General features: G+C 47.6%; 1 protein-coding gene across 1 annotated transcript in view; it reads left to right on the top strand.

Moving 5' to 3' along the window:
* Window positions 1-19,637, top strand: part of LOC145357575 (carboxypeptidase D-like) — a 188,056-nt gene that overhangs the window by 129,722 nt on the left and 38,697 nt on the right. Inside the window, exons 18-20 of the mRNA XM_080211050.1 lie at window positions 9,742-9,914; window positions 10,629-10,813; window positions 18,911-19,093. Of these exons, the coding sequence (XP_080067176.1) occupies window positions 9,742-9,914; window positions 10,629-10,813; window positions 18,911-19,093 (541 nt within the window). The remainder of the gene's footprint in view (window positions 1-9,741; window positions 9,915-10,628; window positions 10,814-18,910; window positions 19,094-19,637) is intronic.

Here is a 19,637-nt window from a genome sequence, read left to right as displayed (position 1 = left end):
AACTCATTCTGTTGGCATTGACCCTGCATCACCAACCAGCTGTTCAGCCAACCGAGCCAAACCAACCCCCGGAATTGGTATTCTGTACCAATTGAAGATATGGGGGGGGCAGGGATATGAGGAAAGGCTGTGGTGTAGTGGTATTGTCAATAGATCAGAGATCCAGAGTAATGCTCTGGAGACCAGGGTTCAAATCCCAACATGGCTGATGGTGAAATTTGAATTTAAAAAGAAATCTGGAATTAACGTCCATGAAGATGACATGAAGCCATTGTCAATTGTCGTTAAAAAGCCACCTGGTTCACTAATGTCCTTCAGGGAAGGAAATCTGCCGTCTTTACCTGGCCTGGCCTACACGTGACTCCACAACAGTGTGATTGACAGTTAAATACCCTCGGGGGATGGGAAACAAATGATAGACCAGCCAGTGACGCCCATATCCCATGAATAAAAGAAATCTTAGAAACTGGTTAGTTCAGAGTGTCAGCTTACAGCCCTGGGGCCTAGCATCAATCAAACTCAAACTGCCTAACTTAGAGAAAAGTCTTCTGTTTTCCTGTGCCGTAATTGTCCCTTTCGGGGCAGCACAGTAGCCTAAGAATGAGCAATCATGGAGATGGTTGGACTGGGGGTGGGCACAGTGAGAAGTCTCACAACACCAGGTTAAATTCCAACAGGTTTATTTGGCAGCACGAGCTTTCGGAGTGTCGCTCCTTCTCCAGGTGAGTGAGGAATTGTGTTTCACAAGCAGGACGTACGTGGACACAGACTCAATTTACAAGATAATGGTTGGAGTGCGAGTCTTTACAGGTAATCGGGACTTTTCAGGGGCAGACAATGTGAATGGAGAGAGCATTAAACACAGGTTAAAGAGGTGTGAACTGTCTCCAGCCGGGACAGTTAGTGAGATTTTGCAAGCCCAGGCAAGTCGTGGGGGTTACTCATAGTGTGACATGAAGCCGTCCTCAAGTGCGGAACTTGGGTATCAGTTTTTGCTTGGTGATTCTGTGTTGTCATGTGTCGTGAAGGCCGGGGACCAGATCAGCTGAAAACGGGGCTGCCCAGTATAAAAGCAGACTGATGGCCACCCCAATTTGAGACATTATCAGGGAGAGACTGGGGGGGATGATTCTCCACACATCTGCCCTTTGTTATATCCACTTATACTAATAGCAAATAAAACCATGCTCTCTTCCATGCTGAGACCCTGGAGGACAGATAGATTTGCACCTCCATAGCACTAAAGCAGCCAGTAATAAAACCCAGTACAGCTGTCTGGGCTTATAAAATTCAATCGATCTCATGTAGCTCTTTGTTAAAGTGACAGACATTATAAAAGGAGGGTTGGGAAGTGCGTCTGATGTTGTCTCTCTGATTTCCTTGAGGAGGAATCCGAAAAGGCTCAAGATGAAAAAGGAAGTCATATTTTTCAAACACCTGGCTTTATTTTATTTATCCAATAAAAGTAAATTTTTTTGGGGGGGCAATATATTTAGAGGTAACCTTTCATGTGATCCCTGAGCCATTTTTTACTGTGTTCCGTGGATTGCGACTGGAACTCTGGAGGATAATCCTGTTAGCGACAACACTTTTCAAAGGATTGGAAATGATTCTCGGACAGTGAGTGTGACGGGAGCCCGCTGTGAGATTGATGTGGGTCAGAACAGTATCCTTCCCATTTACAGCCGTCTGAAGCTGAAGGGATGAAAAGATGCCTCTCTCTTGTTCTGATGAGAAGCAGTTGGACGTCGCTCTCGCTGTATGGCCACTGACCCCTGAGCAAAGCTGACCTACCTTAGCCAAAATCTAAGAGCGTAAAGTGTGCCATGCAGAAGGGTCACACCAGCGCTTGCTTCTCAGGGGTAGTGGGGGCAGATGACCGAGACGTTTTAAAGTCTTTTTTTAAAGTTTATTTATTACTGTCACAAGTAGGCTTACATTAACACTGCAATGAAGTTATTGCGAGAATCCCCTGGTCACCACACGCCTATTTGGGTACACGGAGGGTGATTATCTGGCTCTTTGGTGAAGTGTAAGTTCCTTAGACATATCTTTTCTCTAATCCCTCACACTCTCCCAGCCTAATATTCTAGTGCAGGGGATGGGAGTTCTGGGCATGCGCTGAACTCGGCCAATGTGCGCACACCGCTCAGAGCTGGATTTCCAGTCCCGTCAGATCCACGCTGGAAACCGGGAAGACCAGGTAAGTAATTGCAATACGTTTTAAATTCGCACCCTCCCACACATTCCGCCCCCCCCACCCCCGTCTCCATCGCCCATCAGGAGTGTTTCACTCCAGCGGGATATACAGTTGGTCCCCACTTTCAGGAAACTACCTGGATAACTCTGCTGGAGTGAAGGGAAGGCAATTGGGGATTGAATTGGGGTTGGGCTGAAGGGTCTGCATTGTCTCCCCAATGTACCATGCATGATAAACATCACTCGACAATCACCAGGCAAGACTGTTCCCTTCCTGTTGGCGAACACTTCAGCGGCCATGGGCATTCGGCCTCTGGTCTTCAGGTAAACGTTCTCCAAGGCGGCCTTCGTGACACACGACAGCGCAGAGTCGCTGAGCAGAGACTGATAGCCAAGTTCTGCACACTTGAGGACAGCCTCAACAGGGATCTTGGGTTCATGTCGCACTATCTGTAACCCCCATGACTTGCCTGGGTTTGCAAAACCTCACTTACTGTCCTGTCTGGAGACAATACACATCTCTTTAACCTATGCCTAATGCTCTTTCCACTCACATTGTCTGCATCTTTAAGACTTGAATAGCAGGTTAGCTGTAAAGAATTGCATTCTAATCAGTAATCTGTAAACTGTGTGTGCTGTTATATGCTCTGTCTGAGGCCAGAACTCTCCATTCACCTGACAAAGGGGCAAATCCCAAAAGCCAGTGGGTTTACTATCAAATAAACTGGTTGGGCTTTAACCTGGTGTTGCGAGACTTCTTACTGTGTTTACCCCAGTCCAAACGCCAGCACCTCCACACCATTTCTCCTCCCACAGAATCTTATTTTAAAATATAGATCCTGTCTTCAGCCTTAAGTGCAGAGTAACTAATCCTCTTCAACTGCGCCATTAAGAAGAAAAGGAAATACATTAAACACATTCTCCAAGTAAAATCTCATTAGTGTGTCAGACAATAGGGACCTTTTCCAAAGGCGCCTCAGGTAGTCATTTGGCACAATTTCCAGCCCAGAGATGTTTAATGAACGCATTTATTATTTATTCTGCTGTGGGTTTATAGAATTTAGATATAATACATTCTATTACAAGGGAGCCTCGCAGGATAGATGTTGCACTCAGGTATATGGTGTGTTGCTTGGACGCTGCGCTGGGGGTGAGGGAAACGTATAAGGAAAAGCTTTTTCTAGAAACTCACAGCATATATATGGATTCATACATTGTGTGTGGAAACACAGTAACTTCATTGCAGTGTTAATGTAAGCCTAGAATCGTAGAATCTCGACTGTGCAGAAGGAGGCCATTCGGCCCTTCGAGACTGCACTGACAACAATCCCACCCTGACCCTATCCCAGTGACCCCACATGTTTACCCTACTGACATCCACCTAACGCTAAGGAGCAATTTAGCATGGCCAATCAACCTAACCCGCACATTTTTGGACAATGAGGGGAGCACCCATAGGAAACCCACACAGACATGGGGAGAACGTGCAAACTCCACACATGTCACCCAAGCTGGGAATCGAACCCGGGCACTGTGAGGCAGCAGTGCTAACCGCTGTGTTATTGTGCCGCCCACATAGAAATCATAGAAAACCCTACAGTACAGAAAGAGGCCATTCGGCCCATCGAGTCTGCACCGACCATAATCCCACCCAAGCCCTACCCCCAATCCATACATATTTTACCCACTAATCCTCTAACCTACGCATCCATGGTCAATTTAGCACGGCCAATCAACCTAACTCGCACATCTTTGGACTGTGGGAGGAAACCGGAGCACCCGGAGGAAACCCACGCAGATACGAGAAGAATGTGCAAACTCCACACAGACAGTGACCCAAGCCGGGAATCGAACCCAGGTCCCTAGAGCTGTGAAGCAGCAGTGCTAACCATTGTGCTACCGTGCCACCCCCTTGTAACACTAATAAATAAACTCAAAATTATTGCCACCATAATTCAGGAACTTCAAAGTCACCGTAATTTTAACAGTAAGCGATTCGTACTCTGAGTGGGTTTGTGTCTCTGGATTATTTGAAACGAGCTTGCAAAATGTGTGAGGCCGATTTCAGCTTAAAGGTCCAAATGTTTCCTGTTTTGACAAATGACGGAGGGAATTTCAAAAAGCACTCAGCATAATCGAGGACCCCCTGCACCCCAGACATTCTGTCTTCCACTGGGAAAAAGATACAAAAGTCTGAGGTCACGTATCAATCAACTCAAGAACAGCTTCTTCCCTGCTGCTGTCAGACTTTTGAATGGACCCACCTCGCATTAAGTTGATCTTTCTTTACACCCTAGCTGTGACTGTAACACTACATTCTGCACACTCTTGTTTCCTTCTCTATGTACGGTATGCTTTGTCTGTATAGTGCACAAAAAATGATACTTTTCACTGTATGCCAATACATGTGACAATAATAAATCAAATCAAATCAAGGAACCAATGGGTTATAGTCTAAGGATAAGGGATAAACTTTTCTAAGACTGAGATGAGAAGAAATTTCTTCATCCAGAGAGCGGTGAGCCTGTAAAATTCATCACCACAGAAAGCATTTGAGGCCAAAACAGTTCAGCCCGCCATGGGAATCGATGCAGGCGAGGGGCAGACCATGGAAAAGTCCATTGACCTCAGGAGGGATTTTCCGATTTCAGGCGAGTGAGGCCAGAAAATCCCGCCATGTATGTTTTCAAGATAGAGCTAGATTTTGGAAGTGTTCAAGCAACACTAATCATACATTGATAACCCTAAGGTTTATGGTGAAAAAGAGTGAAATAGCAAGCACTGATTTTTTTTTCAGCTGCAGGCTGGATCCCTTTTCCTAAAAATTTAGAGTGTTTGGATTTTAACGCCTTTGTTTTGACAGTTCCACAGAATTTATCCACTTTTTACAGATAGTCATGTCTACTTTTAATAATTCTAAAGGGGTACCTTATCTCTCCTGATGGGCTCCTGTACCTTTTCCCCAACAGAAGAAGGTGGAGGAGAGTATGTCCCGGGTGTGTGTTAAAGGGATCCAAGAAGCATGTACATGTATGTTTTCACTGTGAAAGGGATTCTGTTTGTCTTAAAAATCGTGCGCAAAAAACTTTCCCAAGGGTAGTCCCTGGCAGGTCAGGATCTACAAGCGAGCAATCAGAGATTCCATTCGGGAATAATCTCCTCCTGCTGCTTCACCACTGGGATCTCAACTGTGCTGAAAATACATTAAGGACAAATTCTGCCCAGGAGGCAGGCGGAGTCAGCAGGAATTCTGAGGAAATTTCTATGATTGGAGTTGTCTAAATCATTGGTAAGACCACAGACAGAGGCCAATAGATTCGTAAAGCCTAATGTAACTCTGACAAGGAAGTATTCAATGAATGGCATGGCACGAGGAATTTCTGTGGAACAAAGGGACCTTGGCGAGTTTGTCCATAGATCTTTGAAGGCAGAAGGTGGTGAAAATGGCATATGGAACACCTGCCTTTATCAATTGAGACATTGATTACAAAAGCAGGGAAGTCATGATGGAGTTTGTTGAACCTGTTGTCAGGTAAGATAACTGAAGGAACTCTAGGAGACAAAAAGTCTGGCCCAACCTGGGCTTCTAACAATAGGCCGGTGCATTTCAATGGGGTGCAGTGATCTCCTGCTGGGTCTCAGTGGAGTGCAATGATCTTTATGGGTGATTGGTAGGCCAGGCCCAGACATGTTTCTGCGTCTTTGTGTATTTGACCTGAGTCAAATCTGGCCTGCCCAATGTTTGACTGTGTTTGACTTTAATATGCCCAATTCTTTAATTTAGGATATTCCAATTTAATCAGCCTTAAAACTAGGCCCTGATTATATTGCCACAGGTTGTATAGAACTTTGGTGAGGCCACAGTTACAGTACTGTGTTCAGTTCTGGTCTCCACATTATAGGAAGGATGTGATTGCACTGGAGGCGGTTCAAAGGAGATTCACCAAGGTGCTGCCTGGGATGGAGTTATGAAGAGAGGTTGGGTAGGCTTGGGTTGTTTTTGTTGGAGCAGAGAAGACTGAGGGGCGACCTGATCAGGGGGTACAGGATTATCAGGGGTATGGACAAAATGGATAGGGAGCAGATGTTCCCCTGAGTTAAAGAGTCAGTCACAAGGCGACACAAGTTCAAGGTGAGGGGCAGGAGATTGAGGGGGGATGTGAGGAGAAACCTTTTTATCCAGAGGGTGGTGAGGGTCTGGAATGCGCTGCCTGGGAGGATGGTGTAGACGGAATGCCTCACATCCTTTTAAAAGTAGCTGGATGAGCACTTGGCACGCCATAACATTCAAGTCTATGGGCCAAACACTGCTAAATGGGATGAGGTGGGAGGTCAGGTATTTCTGACGTGTCAGTGCTGCCTCGATGGGCCGAAGGGCCTCTTCCGCACTGTGTGATTCCAGCCTCTCGGGTGTGCCTGCCATCTAGTGGCTCCCACTTGAAGTACAACTCCCGAAAGAGGCACCTTCCTTCTGTGGAAGTGAAGAGTATTCCAAAGCAGTTGTTAAGTGGACCACAAAAGAGTTAATCGGTACACGTGGGAGTCTGTCAGCCAGGAATCTGAAGCTGGAATAATTGCCTGTGAAGCGTTAACATATTTGTATGAAACTCCTTTGTCCGTTGTTGTGCTGAAAGTCTCAGTCAGTTTGTATCTGATATTAAAACACAAGCTAAGTTGCCAGGGATGCTATAAGCAGTGCAGATGGTACATTCACTGCGCGTTCCAGCTTCGTGTCTGCCTGATCCTGACACCAGAGACAGGAGAGTACAAAAAGTATTTGACGCACACAGTGTGTGTCATCCCTCACTGCAACATCCACAAAACAATAATTATTATCGAACATAAAAGAACATTGAGTGCTTACAGTGCAGGCAGAGTGTAAGCACACAGCAGAGGCTTCAACTATTACATTAATAATCATGAGCTGCTGATGATAATTGTTTCCTGTTGGGTATTTGGACATTGGCCCAGTTTCCAGCGTTGTCTGGGCAAATGCGCTTTTCCTCAACCGAGGCAGCAGCCTCTCTCGCCGTCACTTTGACAAAGCTTCTCTGCCACCCTGTCTCCGGGATGTTAATATTAAAGGGCTCTTAATATTAAAGAACGTCAAACCTCCCCCACGGATGACATGGGTCTAATGATATACTTGTCAAACCTCTGGAAGTCACGGTGGGCACAGTGGTTAGCGCTCCAGCCCCTCAGCGTCAGGGACCCCGGGTTTGATTCCCGGCTCGGGTCGCTGTCTGTGTGCTGAGGCTGCACGTTCTCCCCGTGTCTGCGTGGGTTTCCTCCGGGCACTCAGGTTTCCTCCCACAATCCAAATAGACGTGCTGATTAGGTGCTAAATTCTCCCTCAGTGTACCCGAACAGGTGCCAGAGTGTGGTGACTCAGGGGTTTTCACTGTAACTTCATTGCAGTGTTAATGTAAGCCTACCTGTGACTAATAAATAAACTTTAAGTCACAGTGAAGCAGGGGAGGTCAATTGAATGGGAGCAACAAACTGTTTGACCTTTTTTTAATTCATTCATGGGACATGGGCATTGCTGGCTGGCCAGTATTTATTGCCCATCCCTAGTTGCCCTTGGAGGGCAGTTGAGAGTGAACCACATTGCTGTGGCTCTGAAGTCACATGTAGGCCAGATCAGATAAGGATGGCAGATTTCTTTCCCTAATGGACATTAGTGAACCACTTGGGTTTTTCCAACAATAATTTCGTAGTTATCAGTAGATTCTTAATTCCAGATATTTTTTATTGAATTCAAATTCCACCATCTGCCGTGATGGGATTCGAACGCAGGTCCCCAGAACGTTAGTTGAGTTTTTGGATTAGTAGTCTAGCAATAATACCACTGGGCCATTGCCTCCTCCTCTCGCAGTTTCAGGACATCCCATGATATTATGTGGCTGATGAAACACTATTTGAAACGCAGCTGCTGCTGGGATTTAGGGAGGTTCTGCCACACAGCAAGGTCCCCCAGACAGCATATCCGATAAATGAACAGATAATCTGGTGCTGTTTGAGGGAGGAATGTTGGCCAGGACACCGTTCCTGCCTTTCTTTTGTTTTCCAACACCGTCATGAATTGTTTTATGTTGACCTGAGACCTTTGATGGGGCGGTGGGGGGAAACGCAGCTTTTCTGATGCAAACCAAGAGTGGAGGCAGGTGGTGCTGACCTCAGCGCCGCAGGCTGGCACCCCAATTTCCCAGCTCCATTCCGCACCCCCCCACCCCCCCATCCCCGCCCCCCCCACTAAGTCAATTTTCCGGGGCAGTATGGTGGATGGCAAGAGGTGGGTGGGCAGTTTGGCTCATCAGTGTAAGAGACCCAGCTGGGAATTTTCCAACTGATCTCCAGGTCCCCCACATGCAGTGTAGCTGCCTGGGGAGGTGGTGGGGGGGACAACCTCGGGGTGGCAAACGCGGGGCACCAGAGCTTGAGATGGTCTTGGAGACCCTCCCTCCTTGTCTGGGGGTCAGCTACATCTACAAGCCACCCTGCCACCACCCCCAACCTCCCACCTGCCTCCCCACACCCCCCCCCTCCACCTTAGCATTCTCAAGGGCAATTAGGGATGGGCAATAAATGCTGGCCTAGCCAGCGATGCCCAGAACCCATGAATGAATAAAAAAAAATGAACAGTGACCAGGCTGATTCATCTATTCTTTTACCGTGGATTTTCAAAGCTTGGAGAGCAGGCACCTCCAGTTGGGGTGGAGGTGGTGCCGTCTCACTCAGTTACCCACCAGGACATTCTGATGCTGCTTGAAAGGTTTCCTAATGGCCCTCTCTGGCTTAGAGTTCACCCACTCTCCTTTTTTGTTCATTCGTGGGACATGGGCATCGCTGGCAGGGTGGGCAATTTTCCAGCTGGGAATTTATTGCCCATTCCCTTGCCGTCCTTGAACTGGGTGTCTCACTCCACCATTTCAGAGGGCAGTTGAGAGTCAACCACACTGCTGTGGCTCTGGAATCACACGTAGGCCAGACCGGGTAAGGACGGCAGATTTCCTTCCCTAAAGGACATTAGTGAACCGGGTGGGTTTTTCCAACAATTGACAACGGTTTCATGGTCATCCGTAGATTCTTAATTCCAGATCGTTTGTTATTGAATTTAAATTCCTCCATCTGCTGTGTTGTGTCTCAGTTAAGAGGCTTCGGTGCTGAAGTATTAACTGCGACATTGCGCTGAAGTCTCTGGATTTTCTTACTTAATGTGGTGTTGGACCGGGGTGGGCACAGTAAGAAGTCTCACCACACCAGGTTAAAGTCCAACAGGTTTATCTGGTAGCACGAGCTTTCAGAGTCTCGCTCCGTCTTCGGGTGAGTGAAGGAGTGAGATTGCTGTGAGTTGGTGCTGTGAGACTTCTTATTGTGCTTTCAGACATAGACAGCTCATTGCCCGAGCCAGATGCTGATGATGAGAGCAGGGTTTTGAGGAGAAGGAGAGGAGACTGATACTGAACCGTATTGTATTCAGTTATACATGTCACCACTGCCCTCTGCTGCTCTAACCTGTCCTGTTCTTGGACTGTACAGGCAGTGGGACGAGAGATCCTCTTACACTTCATTTTGCACCTTGTGGCCAATTACGGGAAGAATCCTGAGCTCACCTGGTTGATGGACAGCACTCGAATCCACGTTCTGCCCAGCATGAATCCCGACGGATTCGAAATGTCCGTTGAAGGCGACTGTGATGGAACTGCTGGAAGGTATGGGTTGAGGGAGGAGTGCTGGAGAAATCAGGGAATATTTTAGACCGCAATTTCTCCACAGCACTCTCTCCACTCAGCAATTCTTCAATTTCAATTCCAAATTCCTCATCCTTGTTTTTAAATCCCTCCCCGGCCTCGCTCCTCCCTATCGCTGTGATTTTAGAATTTTGGGCTGAATTAGATCAATTTCCTTGTAACTTTCAATGTATTTCAATGTGGTTGGTACTGCTACCTCATAGCGCCAGGGACTTGGGTTAGATTCCAGCCTTGAGTGACTATGTGGAGTGTGCACATTCTCCCCGTATCACCATGGGTTTCCTCCGGATGCTCCGGTTTCCTCCACAATCTAAAGATGTACAGAATTAGGTGGATTGGCCATGCTTAACTGCCCCTTAGTGTCCCAGGATGTGTAGGTTAGATGGATTGGCTATGCTAAATTGCTCCTTGGTGTCAAAGATGTGTAGGTTAGATGGATTGGCCATGCTACATTGCCCCATGGTGTCCCAAGATCTGTTGGTTAGATGGGTTAGCTGTGGTAAATGTGTGGCGTTATGGGGATAGGGCAGGGGGAGAGGGCCTGGGTAAGATAGTCTGTCAGAGAGTCAGACTGGATGGGTCTGCCCTGTAAGGATTCTATGATTCCAAATAAGCCTCGCCCCTCAGTCCCCTGCAAGTCACCACCACGAGTGAGACTGTTGATTCCCTTTCCAGAGACAACGCTAATGGTTTTGACCTGGATCAGAACTTCCCTGATGCGTTCGTTGAAAGGAAAGTGGAGAGACAGAGCGAAACGGAGCACGTCATGGAGTGGATCAGCTCTGTCCCATTTGTACTGTCGGCCAACCTGCAGGCGGGAGCCGTGGCTGCAGTCTATCCTTACAACAGCTTCACCAAAGGTAAGTGACTCACTGCTGACATTGGAGCCAAGACCTGTGAGTTATAATGGCTGGAGGGGGTTCGGATACAGCTTAGCCTGATGGAGATCTCTGTCCATGGACCCCGTGGCTGAGATGGATTTAAGGAGTCACGATCAAATTCATAGCGAGTGTGAATCAACTGTTCATAATTTACCATCAAACCAGACGTGGTGCAAGATATCGAGTTGTTCTTTTGTATTCATTTGTGGGACATGGGCATCGCTGGCTGGCCAGCATTTATTGTCCATCCCTATTTGCTCTTGAACAGAGGCCATTTCAGGGGGCAATTGAGAGTCAACCACATTGCTGTGGCTCTGGAGTCACAGGTCGGCCAGACCAGGTAAGGATGGCAGATTTCCTTCCCTAAAGGGCATTAGTCAACCAGATGGGTTTTTCCAACAATGGTTTCATGGTCATTAGTAGATTCTTAATTCCAGATATTTTTTACTGAATTCAAATTCCACCATCTGCCGTGGCAGGATTCGAACCCGGGTCACCAGAACATTAGCAGAGTTTCTGGGTTAATAGTCTAGTGATAATACCACTAGGCCATCGCCTTCCCAGTAAGATTCAAAGGACGGTGCTCTGAAGTTAGGTCTGAGATATACAGAAAGAGGAAAATGTCGGGTGGGAATTTCCATTTGTGCCCACCCCAAAAGCAGACAAAGGTTCAAGGTCAAAGGACCTTTATATGGTCCGGACCCCACCTGCTACAATTCCTGTGGCGGGTGGGACGAGGAAATTCCCCCTATTGTTTAGTGGATGTTTTGATGGATTTACAAGTACATCTTGGGAATTTACTGTTGCTGGATTTAGTTACTGGGCAGCTGGGTAAGAAACTTCAAGTTTTTAGATGTCCAGATCATCAACAACCTGTTCCGGTCCCTGACACTATAGTTAAGAAAGCCCACCAACACCTCTACTTTCTCAGAAGACTAAGGAAATTTGACATGTCAGATACGACTCTCATCAACTTTTACGGATGCACCATAGAAAGCGTTCTTTCTGGTTGTATCACAGTTTGGTATGGGCTCCTGCTCTGCCCAAGACCGCAAGAAACTGCAAAAGGATTGTGAACGTAGCCCAATCCATCACGCAAACCAGCCTCCCATGCATTGACTCTGTGTACATTTTCCACTGCCTCGGCAAAGCAGCCGGCATAATCGAGGACCCCACACCCCTGGACATTCTCTCTTCCACCTTCTTCCATCGGCAAAAGTCTGAGGTCACCTACCAGCTGGCTGAAGAACAGCTTCTTCCCTGCTGCTGCTGTCAGACTTTTGAATGGACTTACCTTGCATTAAGTTGATCTTTCTCTACACCCTAGCTATGACTGCAACACTACATTCTGCACTCTTTCCTCTCCTTCTCTATGAATGGTATGCTTTGTCTGTATAGCGCACAAGAAACAATACTTTTCACTGTATGTTAATACATATGACAATAATAAATCAGATCAAACTGGAACATTTCCTGCTGTGGTTATAGGGATTTCATTCCCTTTTCACTGAGATTCCGAGTGGATCAGTGGCCCTCGACTTGCTCTGAGTGACAGTCACCAGCTTGAAATGGAAAGCACCAGCCTCGCCCAACCTTCCCGACTCAGGCCAGTAAAACTCAGGTGTGTAAAGTGTTCCCTGGCAGAGTGCAAAAGGATCGCAGCGCAGGAGGACACACCCTCTTTTTACAACACTCCCTGCCCTAAAGCAGGTGAAGGAGCGGCACTCCGAAAGCTCGTGAATCCAAATAAACCTGTTGGGCCTTAACCCAGTGTTGTGAGAGTCCTTACTGTGCCCACCCCAGTCCAACAACGGCATCTCCACATCAGGTGTTTAAATATCCCATCGAAAGGGGGGGGAAGGAAAGTTTCTGAGGTGAGTGAGTGGGGTGTGAGGCTGGGGATTCAGAATTCGGTGGGGGAGAGATCCAGACATGCACAGGGGGAGGGTGGGGGGTGGGGGGGATGCTCCAGACAATTTGGGATTCTAGGCATCAGGACAGGGTTGGGGGGGGGTGTGCTTAGACATCAGGCAGGGAAGCAGTGTGGGGATGTTCTGGACACCGGGGTTGGGGTGGTATCTCGGGGGACAGGGATTCTGAACATCCAAAGGAGTCCAGATTTTCGGGTGGGAGTCACAACATCAGGGGATCTGGATATCGGGGGTGGGGGAGGTGCGTGGAGGTGGGAGGTCTGGACATCGTGAAGGTGGGGGTGTGGAGGGGATTGGGTTGGCTCCGATTAATTTGGGGGCAGGGTGTCAGGCCGCGTTGGTGTGGGGTCATGTCCAGCTGGGTTGTGGGGTGGGGGGGGGGGAGGTCACGATGAAGGGGATTGGGGAATCCTATGTACATGGGGGGGTGGAGGGGGGAATTGCTTAGTTACAGGGGCAGTGGGCTATCCTCTGGGGGGGGGGGGGTGGACCATCCTCTGGGCGTGTGGACTATGCTCTTTGGGGGCTTGGACTATACACTAGGGGTGTGGGGGGTGTGGACTATCCCTGGGTGTGTGTGTGTGGGGGGGGGGCGGGGGTTACCGCGCAGGGCTTGATCTGGATCTTTCAAATAGTTACTCATAAGTTAGAGGTTCTTTTTCTTGTTCTAACTCTCTCAGAGTAATTATTAGGGTAAAACTGTCAGAACCATTTGAAGTTAGTGATTTAAATCACTGTCGGAAGTTTCCTAGCGCAATTGTCCAGGGAAATTAATGCTTCTGGACAATTGCTGGGTAACCCCTTATGTTGGAGCTTCCGAGACAGATTCCCCATCCTACTTACCCCTCAACACCGACCCTGGGAAGTCTGGAAGCTACAGCCCGATACCTTATTGCAGCTTCATTCACTTGTTGCTGCACATTGGTGTCCAATGAGGTCCCTGGTTAGAAAAGCCCGATTGATTAGACATTGTGTTTGAGTGGAGCTCTGACTGAGGTACTGACGTACTGCCTTTCAATATCCAATATTGAGAACTGCCTTCTTCTAATCAGAGGCACGTGAATCTAGAAACACCAGCTCCGACACTGTGAGGTGAACACTTACGCATTTTATTGCATTCCATTGTTTTTAGTGGCAGCATCAACCTAGTTAAAAATAAACATAGAAACAGGAGGAGGCCATTCGGCCCTTCGAGCCTGCTCCCCCATTCATTTTGACCATGGCTGATCATCTAATTCGATTTCCTGATCTCCCCTTTCCTCCCATATCCCTTAACCCTTTAGCTCCAAGAGTTATATCTAATTTCTTCTTGAAATCAGACAATGTTTTAGTCTCAGCTGCTTTCTGTGGGAGTGAATTTCACACATTCACCTCCCCCCGGGTGAAGAAATTTCTCCTCACCTCAGTTCTAAAAGGTTTACTCCTTACCCTCAAACCATGACCCCTAGTTCTGGACCCCCTCGCCATCGGGAACATTCTTTCTGAATCTACCCTGTCTAACCCTGTTAGAATTTTATAAGTTTCAGTGAGATCCCCTCTCACTCTTCTAAACTCAGTGGATATAATCCTCACCGACTTAGTCTCTCCTCATATGACAGACCTGCCATCCCAGGAATCGGCCTCGTACTCCCTCTATAGCAAGGACATCCTTCCTCAGATAAGGACATCAACACTGCACCCAGGTGTGACAAGTTAAGATAAAAGAGTTACGTTCTGTGTTAAAAAGCTTTGCAAAGGAAGTTCACGGGAATGCATTAGGAATTCAGCCAGTAACACTGCAAATAATGGAAGCGTTGCATTAGAGCAATGTCTTAACACCAACCTCATTCATCCTTAAAAAATGTTTCAGCATGTAATACTAATCATGGACACTAGATGGCCACCATGCTCCACAGCAGGTGGTGGTTCACCCTTCATGCTGTAACTATCGAAGGTTGTGTTAAAAGATCTGTGATTTTAGCACCAATGTTTACACCTCTCAGGAGAACTGGTGCTTTCCCAGTGAGAGCATCCTTCTGACAGCAGAGCGACCTTAATGGGAGTATTTTTCTTTCCCTGTCACTTCAGTCAGATTGGGCTGGAATTTTCCAGTAGGAACGCCCCGTTACTCTGGCACTGCCAGCGAGCATGGAGAATTTGGCACTCGCTGCAGTGGGATTGGAAAATCCAGCCGGCACTAACGGCCAGAAACTTCTGTGTTAACTCTGGGCGGGATTTTCCCAAAAAGTGACTAAGGAAGGGCGTGATTTTCCCATGGCGCTCCCCAAGATGGAAATTCCCACTCAGCAGACCTGTAAATAGTCCACCTGTAAATGTTCTGTCCTGTCCGCTACCGTTCCCACAGTGGGCAGGACCAGACATTTACCCCTATTGGTCGTTTTGGGTGAGAAAGCTGGTCTGAAGGCTCAGCCTTTAACACCATTATTCCTACGAGACTCATCTCCAAACTCCATGGTCCGTGGCCCAACTCCTCCCTCTGTGACTGGATCCTAAACTTTCTAACTCACAGACCACAATTATTCAGCCATGGTTGAACAGTGAAGCAGAATCGATGGGCCAAGTGGCCTAATTCTGCTCCGATGTCTTATGGTCTTATTCTTAATTCTGGTGCCCCACGAGGCTGTGCTCTCAGCCCCCTCACTATATTCCTTATACACCCATGACTGTGTGGCCAAGTTCCCCTCCAGTTCGATTTTCAGGTTTGCTGATGACACCTCCATAGTGGGTCGGATCTCAAACAGTGACAAGACAGAGTACAGGAATGAGATAGAGAATCTGGTGAACTGGCGCGGCAACAATAATCTCTCCCTCAAAGTCAACAAGACAAAGGAGATTGTCATCGACTTCAGGAAGCGTAAAGGAGAACATGCCCCTGTCTACAGCAACGGAGATGAGGTAGAAAGGGTCGAGAGCTTCAAGTTTTTATGTGTCCAAATCATCAACAACCTGTCCTGGTCCCCCCATGCCGACACTATAGTTAAGAAAACCCACCAATGTCTCTACTTTCTCAAAAGACTAAGGAAATTCGGCATGTCAGCTACAACTCTCACCAACTTTTACAGATGCACCACAGAAAACATTCTTTCTGGTTGTATCACAGCTTGGTATGGCTCCTGATGTGTCCAAGACTGCAAGGGATTACAAAAGGTTGTGAACGAAGTTCAGTCCATCACTCAAACCAGCCTCCCATCCACTGACTCTGTCTACACTTCCCGTTTCCTCGGAAAAGCAGCCAGCCTAATTAAAGACCGGACATTAAAGACCGCACCCCGGACATTCTCTCTTCCATCTTCTTCTGTCGGGAAAAAGATACAGAAGTCAGAGGTCACGTACCAACCAACTCAAGAACAGCTTCTTCCCTGCTGCTGTCAGACTTTTGAATGGACCTACCTCTACACCCTAGCTATGACTGTAACACTACATTCTACACCCTCTCCTTTCCTTCTCTGTGAATGGTATGCTTTATCTGTATAGCCAACATTATACTGATATATGTGACAATAATAATTCAAATCAAAGCAATAGTGATCTGTGCTGGAAAGTCCGCCCCGAATCAAATCACAGTTTTCCTACAGTGAGGTCATTTTCTGGGAGGGGTTGAGTTTTGCACTCATTCTGAGGTGTGGAGCTTTAACACTCTGCTAAGTTCATCTTCACTGAGATTGGCTGCCATTATTACTATAGAGTACCGCAATCTTAAATTGAAATTATGGACCTCCTCCTTTCCTCCCCTCACAGACATCAGGGATTCCCTCCCATCCCCTCACTGAAGGGATGTTTCCCCCCCCCCCCAAACAATGATCACCAGCATCAGGAAATTGGGCCCCCCCACAATGGGTCCTTTATTCCCCCTTTCATACCCCATCCCTTCAGACTTCAGTCCCACTCAGGTCCCACCGCCTCAGGCCCCAACCCCTTGGCACTGCCCCTGGAATCCTGGCAGTGCCCACCTGGCAGTGCCAAGGTGCCAGATTGGTACTGCCAGGTGGGCACTGCTTAGCCATGTCCCCGGCCACCCATGGATTTCAATGGCCTCCAAGCCTGGTCTCCATTTGTGGAGATCAGTAGTGATTCTGGCCAGGTTCCCACTGCGCCCGAGGGTCGGAATATCCCAAGAGCTCGGAGAATCCGGCCTTAAACGGATTCAGCAGCCAGAATTCTCCGGTCTCGTACACCCCACTGCTGCTGTCAACAAGAACAGAGAATTCAACATTCAGCCAAATCTCCGTTCACAGAAGCAGGAGCAAGAATCCCGGTTATGGGCGAGGTCGGAGATTCCTGCCCAGTGTATTTAAATATTAATTCAAATTAATATAGCCTATATAGTATTTAAATAGGCTAACCTGGTTGGATTGTGTCTGGGAATGGAGGCTGGGAGGATTCCAATAGGTTTTGCACCATTCTCCAGCCCATGTCCACTCTAGCAGAACTAGGGGACACAGCCTCAAGATAAGGGGGGGGCGGTTTAGAACGGAGCTGAGGAGGAACTTCTTCACTCAAAGAGTGGTGAATCTCAGGAATTCTCTGCCCGTTGAAGTGGTGGAGGCTACCTCGCTCAATATATTTAAGACACGGGTAGATAGGTTTTTGACAGACAAGGGAATTAAGGGTTATGGGGAGAAAGCGGGAAAGTGGAACTGATCCACTTCAGATCAGCCATGATCTTATTGAATGGCGGGGCAGGCTCGAAGGGCTAGATGGCCTACTCCTGCTCCTATTTCTTACGTTCTTATGTTCTAATGTGACCTGTGCTGGGTATAATGGTCTCTGTTTCTCTCTCCACAGATGCTGCCAGACCTGCTGAGTTTATCCAGCATTTCCTGTTTTTACTTCAGATTTCCAGCATCCACAGCATTTTGCTTTCATTACAATTGGATATCCAGTCATTCCCACATTTCTCTTTGGAGGGGCTTGCTGTTCCCGATTTCCCGCGTTAGAACAAGGAACACACTTTAACCTCATTAGCTGCAAAACCCTCTGTAACATCCCGAGGTTGTGACCGGCGCTATCAAATCGCAACACTTTTTTTTTCTTTGTGTTCTGCTAACCGGGACTGTGCTCTGACAGAATGATGTTCCCTCTCGCTAGTGATTCCCAGGATGAAGGAGGTTTCTCTATTCCCAAATGTGTTTGTTTGATTTTGCCCAGGAAATCTCTCCAGATTTGAGATGGGTGTCTGCAGAGAACATGTTTTATCTCTTCAAGGGAGAGAAAGGGAGAGAGTTCAAGGGGACATGGGAGAAGTGGGTAGCATTCAAAGAAGGAAAGGTACAGACAAGGGGATATAAGGGTTTAGATGGCAAGAAACATGGGCACGGCCAAGGGTACAGGAGGATGGGGGTACAAGAAGAACAAGTGCAGAGACAGGAAGTTTAAAGTTTTTAAAGTTTATTTATTATTGTTACAAGTGGGCATACATTAATGAAGTTACTGTGAAAATCCCCTGGTGGCCACACTCCAGCACCTGTTCGGGTACACTGAGGGAGAATTTAGCATGGCCAATGCACCTAACCAGCACGTCTTTCAGACTGTGGGAGGAAACCGGAGCACCCGAAGGAAACCCATGCAGACACGGGGAGAACGTGTAGACTCTGCACAAACAGTCACCAAGCCGAGGATCGAACCCGGGTCCTTGGCACTATGAGGCAGCAGTGCTAACCACTGTGCCACTGTGCCGCCCAAAGAAGTGCGGTGAAGGATCACAAAGGCCGGGAAATTGCACAGAGAGTGAGCATTATAGACAGGATGGTAGAGAGGTTTAAAGTTTATTTTGTTAGCAGCATAAACAGCACTGAGCAAGCGGAGATTCCCTCCAGCTGAATATTGGGAAGAGCCAGGACATTACCTTGGGCAGTGATCCCTTCCTGAGCCGTCAGTTCCATCCTTCTAACGTTGCTGGCCATGCTAAATTGACCCTAGTGTCGGGATTAACAGGGTAAATATGTGGGGCTACAGGAATAGGGCTTGGGTGGGATTGTTGTCAGTACAGGCTCAATGGACTGAATGGCCTCCTTCTGTAGTGTAGGGAATCTATGATTCTAATCTATTTCACCACGTTATATAAAGACAGATTATAATTGTTGGGCGTTTTGGAGTATTGAATATGGTATTGATTCACTAACTTTGCTTTTGAACCCGATTACAGAAAGGACAGGGGATTACAATGCGAATGGAGGGTCCGGCCGTCACCTCACCCCAGACAGGGATGTGTTCAACCACCTGGCGTTAGCCTATTCACTAAATCACCCGTTCATGCATGCTGGGCAGGGTGAATGTGAAACCTTCCCGGGAGGCATTGTCAACGGTGCGGATTGGGAACCTGTGATCGGTATGTACCAATTATCCAATTTCCTTTCTCTTCAGAGCAGCTTGAGATTAACACGCAGTTCCACCTTCTCAATCGTCCCGAAACAAATGAATGGGGAATAATCTTGTTTCAAATCTTGTGCGCAGAAGGCAGTTTTGAAGTTTATTCCAAAAGAGAAAACGCTGGAAAATCTCAGCAGGTCTGGCAGCATCTGTAAGGAGAGGAAAAAGCTGACATTTCGAGTCCAGATGACCCTTTGTCCAGAGCCCTTTGCAGGGGGAGAGGTCGGGGTCCTTTCGTCAAAGACCTCCCTCTGCCTTTTAGCTTTGACTAAGGGTCATCTGGACTCGAAACATCAGCTCTTTTCTCTCCTTACAGATGCTGCCAGACCTGCTGAGATTTTCCAGCATTTTCTCTTTTGGTTTCAGATTCCGGCGTCCGCAGTAATTTGCTTTTATCTTAAGGTTTACTTATTAGGGTCACAAGCAGGCTTGCATTCACACTGCAATGAAGTTACTGTGAGAATCCCCGAGTTGCCACACTCCAGTGCCTGTTCGGGTACACG

Source organism: Carcharhinus amblyrhynchos, chromosome 23 (genome assembly GCF_965287045.1).
Source record: "Carcharhinus amblyrhynchos chromosome 23, sCarAmb.v2.hapA, whole genome shotgun sequence".
NCBI classification, from domain to species: domain Eukaryota; kingdom Metazoa; phylum Chordata; class Chondrichthyes; order Carcharhiniformes; family Carcharhinidae; genus Carcharhinus; species Carcharhinus amblyrhynchos.
Note: the sequence above shows the minus strand (reverse complement) of the source record. Positions and strands in the feature narration are given on the sequence as shown.